Source organism: Perognathus longimembris, chromosome 23 (assembly GCF_023159225.1).
Source record: "Perognathus longimembris pacificus isolate PPM17 chromosome 23, ASM2315922v1, whole genome shotgun sequence".
Lineage (NCBI taxonomy): Eukaryota > Metazoa > Chordata > Mammalia > Rodentia > Heteromyidae > Perognathus > Perognathus longimembris.
The window spans coordinates 9,515,557-9,527,763 of NC_063183.1; the positions used below are offsets into that span (position 1 = coordinate 9,515,557).

The 12,207-nt window shown below is 45.8% G+C and overlaps 1 protein-coding gene across 2 annotated transcripts in view; it reads left to right on the plus strand.

The window, feature by feature from the left end:
- The first annotated feature begins 4,430 nt into the window (after positions 1-4,430).
- The window catches only part of Pdxdc1 (pyridoxal dependent decarboxylase domain containing 1), a 42,174-nt gene continuing 34,397 nt past the window's right edge, over positions 4,431-12,207 (plus strand). Inside the window, exon 1 of one of the 2 annotated variants that reach the window (XM_048333292.1) lies at positions 4,431-4,631. In XM_048333292.1, the coding sequence (XP_048189249.1) occupies positions 4,611-4,631 (21 nt within the window). In that variant the 5' untranslated portion in view covers positions 4,431-4,610. Of the gene's footprint in view, positions 4,632-4,943; positions 5,059-12,207 lie in introns of those variants that run through there. The other variant, XM_048333293.1, reaches the window with a different exon arrangement.

Genomic DNA, 12,207 nt, shown 5'->3' on the forward strand with positions numbered 1-12,207 from the left:
TTTTTCTTTATTGCCAGTCCTGGGTCTTGAACTCAGGGCTTGAGCACTATTCCTGGCTTCTTTGTGCTCAAGGCTAGCACTCTACCACTTGAGCCTTAGCGTCACTTCTGACTTTTTCTATATATGTGGTGCTGAGGAATCCAACCCAGGGCTTCATGTGTGCTAGGCAAGTACTCTATCACTAGGCCACATTCCCAGCCCATGATTTTCCTTTTAAAGATCATTGATCATCTATTTGAAAAAGACTGGCTAGTGTCATAAGGTGTCAATAACCACAAATTATAATTTAAAAATATTCATTTTAAATTTTTTTTTTTTTGCCAGTCCTGGCGCTTGAGACTCAGGGCCTGAGCACTGTCCCTGGCTTCTTTTTGCTCAAGGATAGCCCTCTAGCTTTTAACCCAGGGCTTCAGGTGTGCAAAGCAAGCAGTCTACCACTAGGCCATATTTTACATTATACATTTTTTATTTCATTTTACATTTCTTTTTTTTTTTTGCCAGTCCTGGGGCTTGGACTCAGGGCCTGAGCACTATCCCTGGCTTCTTTTTGCTCAAGGCTAGCACTCTGCCACTTGAGCCACAACACCACTTCTGTTTTCTGTATATGTGGTGCTGAGGAATCGAACTCAGGGCTTCATGTATAAGAGGTGAGCACTCTTGCCACTAGGCCATATCCCAGCCCCTCATTTTACATTTCTTATTTTCATATGATTGAATCAAGCCTAGGGCTTGAGCTCAGGGCCTTCCCAGTCGTGCTCAGTTTGCTTGCTCATGGCTGGTGCTTTACCACTCAAGCTACACCTCTAGTCCTGCTTTTGCCAGTTTTTGAAGGAGTTTCTTTGAAGATGCAATCTTGAGCAAAACAAAGCTAAGGGACAGTGCCAAGCCCTGGCTACCAGGGAGTGTCAGATGACCCCAGAGCTACTTGGACTATGGGAAATTATAGAATAATCAACTGACATCTCCAACAAAGCAATCACAAGGCATGTCAGGGAGTCATGTAGATTAAAAGGGATGGAAAATAGATCTTTTTCAAACAGTGAAAACTAGGGTTTGGGGAGACTTGTTTAGGTGATAAAGTTATGAAAGAAATCATCAGGAAGAATTTCCATAAAGGTCAGAAAGTGGTGGGCATTCTTTTATGGGTGGGGGACCTAGGGTTGTGTTCATGAGGGGTTATGAGTTGCTTGAATATTTTCATAAGGCTGAGCACCAATTCAATTTTTTTCTTCTTCTTTTTTTTTTTTTTTTCCTTTTTGGCCAGTCCTGGGGCTTGGACTCAGGGCCTGAGCACTGTCCCTGGCTAGCACTCTGCCACTTGAGCCACAGTGCCACTTCTGGCCGTTTTCTGTATATGTGGTGCTGGGGAATTGAACCCAGGGCTTCATGTTTACAAGGTAAGCACTCTTGCCACTAGGCCATATCCCCAGCCCACTTATTTTTGTCTTTTGTCAGTCATGAGGCTTGAACTCCGAGCCTGGGTGCTGTCCCTGAGCATTTCCTCTCAAGGCTAGCATTCTACCACTTTGAGCCAAAGCACCACTTCCAGTTTTCTGGAGGTTCATTGGAGATAGGAGTCGTACGGACCTTTTCCTGCCCGAGCTGGCTTCAAACTGTGATTCTCAGATCTCAGCCTTCCGAGTAGCTAGGATTACAGGTGTGAGCCATCAGCACCTGGCCGGAATTCTTTTGTACAAAGTTTAATAAGAAAGGTTTTGTTCTTTTTCTCTGTAAGCCTCTATTTGTGAACTCTGGGTCCCTAGTGAAGCAAGGGAAGATTTGAGTCGTCCCAGGGTCGCCACCTGGAGTTGCTTTCAGGGATTGCAGTCTTCTCTGAAATTGCTCAGGATTTAACAAATGAAATGTATTTCTCATAAGTAATTTACATTAGAAATTTTAATTCATAAGAGAAATCCATGCAAATATGAGCAGACCAAGAAGTGCAGAAGAACACGAAGTGGGATGTTGCCATCTTTATGCTCATCTTCATCCTAACCAGAAAAGCTTTCACCTGCTTTTGAAAAAACATCCTTGTGCAGTGGGTACAGACTCATGCCTGAAATCCTAGCTGCTCAGTATGCATACATGCATGCATGCGCGCGTGCATGCGCACACACACCCTATGTCTGTTTCTTAATTTAGAAACCACTGACTTGTGCTTTAAAAATGAGAAATTTATAATCATTTACCCTCTCTCTTCTATCAGTTTCAACTCCTTACTTTTGTGACTTAATTCTATTTTTTTCTGAGGTCTCCTTTGTCTTATTTATTATTTAGTTGGGTATACTGGTGTGAACCATCATGCCTGACTTCCTAGCTCCTTTGTAGCCAGTAATTGTAATGATCAGAGTTATCTTTCCGTCCACCCAGAAGCCAATAATTTTAACATTATTCTTTAGCCACTGGAGTGGAAAAGAGTGTCACAAACTTGAGAACAAAATGAAAACTATGACCATTTTCCCCCAGAAAACATTTTGACCTCCACATGAGCTGCAAATTAAAATTTTCTGCTCTAAATGGTTTGCCTATGGGAGCAGGGATCTTGCCTTAGGTTTATGTTTCTAGAATCTAACTGGCAAGATTATTATAAATCAATGTTTGACTAAAGAGGAAGCATTTCTTCCAATTTCCCCATGTTGAGTTTCCAGCTTACTTTTTTTTTTTTTTTTTTGCCTGTCCTGGGTCTTAAACTCAGGACCTGGGCACTGTCCCTGAACTTCTTTTGCTCAAGGCTAATGCTCTACCACTTGCGCCACAGTGCCACTTCCAGCTTTTTCTGTTTATGTGGTACTGAGGAATTGAACCCAGGGCTTCATGCATGCTAGGCAAGCACTACCACTAAGCCACCTTCCCAGACCACAAGCAAGCTTTTAATGGTATCCATGCTGATGTGTTCCAGGTGCAGTGTACCAAATTGTATCTGGATAATATAGGCTAATACAGATAAAAGATGAGAGGGGATGGATGGGGTTGGGAGAGATGAGAATGATGAAGTAACACTGCATTGTACTCAACTGATATGTTGAATTGAAACCCTTTTGAACAACTAAAGACAATTTAACAAATTTAAAAGGTATATTAATTATAGCATCTAGGTAGTGGATACATTGGTTATTGTATGTTCATTTTTTCAACTTTTATACATGTTTGCAACATTTTATAACACCTGATTAAAGTGATGGGACTTGCTCAACACAGAGGCATATTAAATTTCTCCTTCCCGGAAGACTGAATTCCTATTTTCTTTGCCCTTTGGAATGTCACCAGTTGTTTGCTTCTTTTGGCAGGACTGGGGTTTGAACTCAGGGCCTGGTGCTCGCTAGTTAGGTGTTCTACCACCTAATCACGCCCTCAGACACCAGAAAGGAGTTTCTTCAGAAGGCTGGCAACACACAAGGAAATGCTTTGCTAGGAAATACTTGTTTCACCTAACAGGACAGTTTACGAAAATACAAAATAGCTCAAACTATGTCATTTCCTAGGCTGGAAAAAACTGTGACCACAGCTTTGGGAATATATGACAAATGTTTCGTGGCTGTTACTAGAAGGTCTTCGGGGTGGGGGGAGCGGGAACGTGTCTTACCCAAGGCACCTACTGGTGATCCTCCAGTCCATTCATCGCAGTGAGAGGGATTAGTAACAAAACCAGGCCCTGTGCAGACATACAGACGCTCCCATCAACAAGAGCAGGAGTAGTGGATGGGGGGAAAAGGGGGCAGCCCCGGGGTGCACCGGCCTGGCGCTCGGTCCTACCTCGGGCGGCCCCGAGAGATGAGATAATGACGTGGACATCAAAGGGCTGCTGTAATAAAATGGAACAGCCGCGGACCTATTATTATCATCACCACCATCATCCGTATCCTTATCCCATCCCTGGACACGCTATAATTATGACACGGAGGCGCTGTCTCCAGACCTTTCCCCTTCTAGACTGCTACGGAAGAGCTAAGGCAAATACCTCAACCTGGACCCGCGGCCCTGCGGGAATTTAAAGAGCCCCAGCTCACTGAGCCACCCACGCCGTCGGCCCGGCGCAGGCGCCAGCGCGCTCGCTCCGCCCACCTTCCTCGAGGTTGAATGGACCGTTCCATTCCTGGGGGATGCCGAGGGGTGGGATGGAAGAGACGGGCTTGGAAGCCAAGGCCCGGGAATGCAGGTGGGTCTCTAGTATTTCCAGAATTTCCATTCCAGAAATGATACTTTGTAAGTATTATATCTATACTCCCACGATGGCGACTCACTTCTGGAAAAGGTCCGGTACGGGACGGTTCCACTACTCACCTCCCCCCCCTCTTCCCGCCTTCACCTGGGCGCGTCGGGGCGGCCAGCGTGCGAGGGCCGAGTACGGAAGCCCGGAAGGCCCCGCCCCCTCCGCCGGGGCCCCGCCCCGCCTCGCCTCCCGCAACGCGCGGCTACACCGCCCGGCGACGCGACCGCCGGACGGCTCCTCCTCCTTTCAGCCCCGCCGGCCGCGGGCGCGGGGCACGTCAGCGCTGCCAGCGTGGAAACCGCTGCGAGGCGAGGCGAGGCGAGGCGAAGCCAGGCGCGGGAGGCGGAAGTAGCGCCCGGGACGGTCGGGTCAGCCGCGGACTGCGCCGCTCTCCTCAGCCATGGACGCGTCCCTAGAGCAGGTCGGTACCCGGGGTGAGGGGCGGTGCCGCGGCCCGGACACCCCCGGGCCTCCGGGGCGACTGTTTCCCCGCGAGCTGCCATTGTGACCCGGGGGGAGACGGCCGGGGTGTGGGGGGGTAACGGGCCCCTCCTGCGGACAGCGGGCCGCCCCGCCCCGCGCCGGGCCTGGTCACGTCACGGGGGCCCCGGGGTGGTCGCGGTGAGGCCCGGCCGGGTCCTGCCGCGGGGGTCGGACCTTGGTTGGCCCTGCCGCACGCGCGCGGGCTCCGGTGGGTGACAGGAGCTGAAACCGAGTGGGGTCCCGGAAGCTTCTGGAACGAAAGAAGTCTCACCTGCGAAGCTAGCTGTACGTGTGCTGCGGCGTGCAAGTTAGGAAGAAAATGGTTAAACTTTGTTGGCGTGTGTAGGACTCACCTGGGGCCCTAGGTGGGTTTGTTTGTTGTTTGAAGGTAGAATTTCAGCCTGGTGTCTGAACCTGGGAGTCGGGGTGCTGGACTCGGAGCTGCGTGTTTAATAAGAACCCCCCCCCCCCACCATCACCCACCCCACCCCACCACCCACCCCCACGTGATTCCAGGACCGTGAGACTGGCGAACCCCCGGTGGGAAGCTCTGGGGTCAAGAAGGGGTGGGGTGGTCCGGCGATGGTGAATTTAGTTTCCGGGATCGCCACGGCCGGGCTTTTCCTCTCCGCCAGGCAGGAGGGACCTAGGTGTCCACCTCCCAAATCCGGTGGCCCCGGCCTCCCTGCCTCTGGGGTGGGGGAGGGAGATGTAATCCGGCTGGCCGCTCTGGCGTGGAAATGGGCTCTCATTGTCCCCGACGGAGGGCCCGCCAATGAGAACAGGTGTTTCACTGGGGTTTTTCTCCACCGATCCTGCCTGCGGTGCCTTAACATTCTGCCATCTTCTGCGGCAACCTGAGATTCGGCAAGTCGAGTGTGATGCAAACTCAGTTTTTCCCTACGTGGGGAGGATGGGGGGGAAGGAACGCACGGGGGGCGGTGGTTCAGCAGCAGCTGATGTAGATTTGTTCCCTTGTGGAGCCGGAGAGTTGAAGGCAGTCATGGTAGAAATTGAGCCCGGACACATGGTGCTATGTCTTGCTCCTTGGGCATTTGGTGTAAACTGGTCAAAACATTTAGATAAAACAGGAAAAGATACTGTGGTGGTGGTGGTGGGTTTTTTTCCCCTCGAGTCTTCTGACTAATGCAGTGTCTACCTTTTGGTACTTTGCATTTCATTTAGTATCACCGATTCTCAACCATGGGGAAATTGTGTTCCCCAAGAAGACATCTGGCCAATCTGGAGGTGTTAAGTTGAGGGCAGAGAGGTGCTTCCCTAACCTAGTAGGAAGAGGCCAGAGATGTTGGGAAACATTTTACAGGACACCCTCAACCTTCTAACATCTCTTTCAAAATGTTTAGATCTCTATTCCAAACCCCACTCGGGCTCCATTGGGAGACGCTGTTATTTGAAAAATAAACAACAGCAACACAGCTGAAGCTGAGAAGCTCAGGTTGAGCTCATGTATATGACACCAGTAGTTGAATACAAATGATTTCTAAAAGTGTCCCTTCTGTATTGTTTCTAATTCCATAAGAAGTCGGGGTGGGCTTTGCGTCATTGAGTTAAAAACGTAAGAGAACTGGGGTGATCATTCTCCCAAGAATAGTTCTTTATAGGCAAATCTGCAAAACAGAGTGGGTAGAGATCCTGCTTTAAATATTACTTTCTTGACACTTGATTAGTAGATTACAGTGGTTGCTCCCTAAGTGCTAATTGATAATAAAGGATCCTAAACTTTTTAAATGAAGATCTGAAAAGGTATTGAACCTCTTACATGCTCAAGGCTGGAGCAGGCACGAAAACAGCCATGAACTTTTAGGAATTCAGAACATGTGGACTGGAAGTGTCTGCTTTATAGGCCAGTGTGAAAAGTGTGAAGTGACTTTTTTTTCTTTTAGAGCTAGGGCTCTTATTTTTATATTTCGTGTAGTCCTAGAGAACCTTACTTATAGGAAAAGCTTTGCTGTGATATGTGTTTTGCTAATTGTGTTCCAAAAATAGTTTGAGTCAAAGCAAAACATTAGATCGTGTCATGATGAATAGGCTATGATTCTGGGTGAAGTTCTACATTGCTGGTATAAATTTGAGAGCTATTTGAGCAGTTCTGAATGATCCCATTTAAACTGATCATGCATAATTGATGTGGCTACAGAAACCACAATGTTATTTGATAGTTGTCCTCTAAAATTTCAACATCTCTCCAAGATGTACTGTGCTGTCCTCATTTAATAGAATCACTCCTTGCCTCTCCTTTGGTCCAAACCTAATTCTGTACCTTTGCTTTTTCTTTAGATAACATATCAGCATGCAGAGCTGTGCTGAGAGTTGCTTGTCTTGATTTTTCTTTTACAATGGTATCCGTTCTCTTGTATCTGAAATGATGACTTAAGACAGCAGCTAGGTTAACTGAGGGGACAAGGAATTCAAACTAGCAGAGTAGAAATAGGTCCTTGAACTCCCTAATACTATGAGACTGCTGGGGAATAGTCTCATAAATTCAAGTACAGAATGCCACAAAGTAATTGCTGATAGTCTTATTTACCTCTTATACGCCTATACTTTTCACTGAAACTTGTTACTTTAAAGTTTTTTTTTTCTATTGCTTAAAAATCTTTTCCTGTGTGTACTTAGGCAGGGTATATTGTTTTCTTATTTTCTGTTTGTCTTGATTTTCTTGGGGCACTTGGGGATTGAACTCTGGGGCCTTGCACTTGCTAGGCAAGCATTCTACTACTCGAGCCACACCCCCAGCCTGCAGTGTGTTTGGGTACTTCCATTCCATCTTTGAGCAAACTGAGAGCTGAATCTTTCAGTCTCACACTCCTGACATTGGCCAGATGCCTGACTGTCATGGTGGTGAGGAACGGTTCTGTGCACTGAAGCATTTAACAGCGTCCCTGACCTCCATTCCTCCATGGGAGTACTACTTCAGATGGAGGCAATTACCTCCTGGGAGTGGGAGGAATGGCTTCTCTTTGGAAATTACTTAGAGAATCTAGAGCTGCACTGCCCAATTCAAGAGTCACTAGTCACACTTACCAACTTAAATCTAGACTAATTACAGTTAAGTAAAACTCACAATTCATTTTCTTAGTCAAACTAGCCACGTTCCAAGTATGGAAAAGCCGCATGTGGCTTGTGACTGCCCTACTGGTCAAGACAGATCTAGACCATTACCATCATCAGAAAAAGTTCTGCTGGACAGCTGTGGAGCTTAATTTACTCAGCATATCTAATTCTTACCTCTGAACAATGCAGCTTTTACTGTTTCTGACTTAAACACTATTCAGACCTGATTATGGAAAATCCTTTTATCACCTTACTGGTAGGCCTGAAGTAGTTTTGGGGTGGTTTTTGTTTTGTTTTGTTTTGTTTTGTTTTGTTTTTTGCCAGTCTTGTGGCTTGGATTCAGGGCCTGAGCACTGTCCCTGGCTTCTTTTTGCTCAAGGCTAGCACTCTGCCACTTGAGCCACAGCACCGCTTCTGGCTGTTTTCTATATATGTGGTGCTGGGGAATCGAACCCAGGGCTTTATGTATACAAGGCAAGCACTCTTGCAACTAGGCCATATCCCCAGCCCATGGCCTGAAGTTTTTAAGGAGGAGCAGCAACAGGAGTGAAACTTCCAGATGATTACTGAGTGATGATGACTGCAGAATTTCTTTCCTTGCTTTAAGAAGGAGTTAAGAACCCTGTTAGGCCAGCCTGAAATGATGGGTTTCCATGTGTGCTTTGCAGAGCCACTCAGTGCTTGGAATGGAAGGGCTTCTGTGTGGAGCTGATGGCTGTGATTGTAGGTTTCAGTTAAAGCTGGTCCTTGCCTCGTCATGAAGTGAGGGGTTCATACTGGTTGGGGGTGAGGAAGACTGCAGGACTGATCACCTAGTGCTAAGTGGCAAAGAGGTTTGATGGGATTTGCCATGGTACAAAGTTTCTGCTCCTAAAAATGTTTGGCCTTGATGATTATTCACAATTTAGGGCAGTGGTCAGTAGCAAAGCTGTTGTTGTGGCCTAAGAATTCCAATTATTATTAGGAGTTTCTGGAGCTTAGTGTGTACTCTCTTTACCTACCACAGAAACCAGTTTTGCTTTATACTTTATTATATTTTTATTACATATGTGTATATATATATATTTTTTGTTTGTTTTGTCAAAGACCAACCAAGGCCAAAACCCAGTGCGGAGTGCTGCACAATACACAAGGCAAATAAGATATGATCCCTCTTGGGGTTATGGGCTACTAAGGGGAATGAATACATATTGAGACAAATACTCTATAGCAAGGAGGGATAAATGTAGCTTAGGTATGGTGGACTCAGAAGGCTAAGAATAGGAGGATCACAGTTCCAGGCCAGCCTGGGTAAAAAGCATGCAAGACCACTTCTCTACCAATAGCTAGGCACGGTGGCATATTCCTGTCATTCTCAGCTGCAAAGGTCTAGGTACAGGCCTGGGCAAAAAAGTGAGACCCCCTAACTCAACATAGCCATTGCAAAACAAGATTGTGAGCTGGAGGTAGAATACCTGTCTAATAAGTGCAAGGCCCTGAGTTCAAACTCTCAAACTTAAAAAAAAAAAAGAAAACCCAGCATAAAAATTGGGGAGCAAAGGCTGGGAATGTGGCCTAGTGGTAGAGTGCTTGCCTCGTATACATGAAGCCCTAGATTTGATTCCTCAGCACCACATATATAGAAAAAGGCCAGAAGTGGCACTGTGGCTCAGTTGGCAGAGTGCTATTCTTGAGCAAAAAGAAGCCAGGGCCAGTGCTCAGGCCCTGAGTTCAAGCCCCAGGACTGGCAAAAATAAATTAATTAACTAATTAATTACTTAATTGGGGAGCAAGCAGGGAATCCATGGAGTGGATGACCAGCAAAGATTTTGTGGAAGAGGTTCTTTTCTCTTTTTTTGCTTCTTGGAGCAGTGCCCCGCTTGTGAGGTCCAGGCTGGCCTCAAACTCAGTACTCTCCTTCCTTAGACTTTTTTTCTTTTTTTTTTGGCCAGTCCTGGGGCTTGGACTCAGGGTCTAAGCACTGTTCCTGGTTTCTTTTTTGTTCAAGGCTAGCACTCTGCCACTTGAGCCACAGCGCCACTTCTGGCTTTTTTCTATATATGTGGTACTGAGAAATCGAACCCAGGGCTTCATGCGTAGGAGGCAAGCACTGGTAGAGGCCACATTCCCAGCCCTCCTTCCCAAGACCCTCGATTGCTGGAATCACAGTGTTTGCCATCACACCTCGCTTGAAAGAGGTTCTTTAGGGAAAATATGTAGCTTAGAATTATGCTTTTCTAGTTTGCTTTAATTGTAAAAGTAATTTAGAGTTTTGCTTTATATTGTAATTGTGTCTCATACTGTTGCTGTTAGAGTATAAATCAAGAGAGAGAAAAGCCATTGATCTTGGGAAGTTAAATCAGGTATCTAGCTGATATTCCTTCTCTTCTAACAGTACTCAAGGACCATGCCATAAAAGAATTTTACAGTTTTGGTTTATTTGTTAATAGTATTGCTGGATTTTGCTTTGCTGCAAGAGACACTTTCCTTTTTGGTGGCAGTGCATTCTGAGTTAGAAATGACCAAGAGAAGGGTAAGATTTTCATAAAATCCCTTCCCAGTTGCACAAAACCAGAAACACCAAAACAGTGCTTTTACTCTGAAGTTGCTGTTTTCGTGCATTAAATCTAAACACTTGAATATTGGCAGTTTTGCACAACTCAGCCTTAACTGTCTCAAGACACATAGAAGCACCAGGAATTGATGATGTTTCCTCAGAATTATGTTTTAAGAGAGGGCTGCCAAACTGAGTCCTACATAATTGGATATAATAATATTGATAAGAATGTTATATTTTTTTCATTTTTAAAGATTTTTAAAATTAGCGTATAAAAGAGATTCATTGTGACATTTCCACATATGCATTCCAGGGAACAGATCAAACTCTCTCTCTCTCTCCCTCTCCCTCATCGCTCCCCCCTTTCTGCCCCCCCACCCCCATGGCAAGCACTGTACCACTGAGCTGTACCTCCCGCACAAGGATAATAGTTATCTTTCTGACTTGTTCTTTGGAACGTTCTAGGAACACTTTAAAGAAGATTTTCTCAGAGGAAGTTATTATATTCAGTTGCTATGGCATGCTTTAAACAATTTTATTTTTGTCTAGGTGTGTGGTTCCAGATAAACTACAAGGATTTAGAAATAAAGCTTGCCAGTTGTGTATGTCTTGCCCTGTGTATGTGTGTGTGGGGGGGTTATGTAGAAGTGCTTTCTCGTGGTCTAACGTTGAAGTGAATGGATTCTAGAAGCAATGGCTTTTAGGAAGGTGTTTTTTTTTAACTTGGATCTCTAGGGTTTCCAACATACTTCTAGGACATGTGATTGGAAGCCTTTCCCTCCACATAACACACTGTGAGCAACATTTGACATCTGTTAGCTGTGTTTCCCTGCTAACCCTCCCACCTTTACAGCGACCACCAAGAGTCAAATCAGGGTCCCTATTTGCTCTTTGCTGCCTCTTCTGTAGGAATTTGCAAGGTTAAGTCCTCATAGTCACATTGTATACTAAAGCTTTCCTACCAGGGAAGAAGGACAGAGGGAAGGAGGGATAGGTGAAGAAAAATAGGAGAAAAGGTGAATCCCTTGCTATATGTAATAGAAATGTCCTGTAGGGAGTTTAAGTTGACTTTTCCTAACCATGGGTAGACCTGCCCCTGACACTCAAAAGTACAAAGCCGGGTTTGCTTGCATAGCAATAAATGTTTTGTTTTGTTTTGTTTTTGTTTTTGCCAGTCCTGGGCCTTAGACTCAGGACCTGAGCACTGTCCCTGGCTTCCTTTTTGCTCAAGGCTAGCACTCTGCCACTTGAGCCACAGCGCCACTTCTGGCTGTCTTCTATATATGTGGTGCTGGGGAATCGAACCCAGGGCTTCATGTATACAAGGCAAACTCTCTTGCCACTAGGCTATATTCCCAGCCCAGCAATAAATGTTTATTTGGATTAAATTTAAAAATTTTTTTTAAAAAGCTTTCCTATCATGTGGGAAGATTAGGTTGCTTAATGAGCTAGTCTTTATGCTCACATACACTCAAGCAGAGCCTCCAATAAACATCCAAACCTTAGAATTAATCATTAAATACTGTTGAAATCAGGCAAAAAAATACAGATATAGACATTGAGAGTCTAACAAAGTTTGGTAGGCAAGTTCTGTAGGTTATCAGCCTGGAGAATTCCTGTGCTTCCTGTGCTTCGCCATTGATCCATAGGGGCTGCAGTGTTCTGGGCCTGCCGTGCTGTGTTGTTGTTCTTTTTTTTTTTTTTTTTTTTTTTGGCCAGTCCTGGGCCTTGGACTCAGGGCCTGAGCACTGTCCCTGGCTTCTTCCCGCTCAAGGCTAGCACTCTGCCACCTGAGCCACAGCGCCCCTTCTGGCCGTTTGCCATATATGTGGTGCTTGGGAATCAAACCGAGAGCTTCATGTGTAGGAGGCAAGCACTCTTGCCACTAGGCCATATTCCCAGC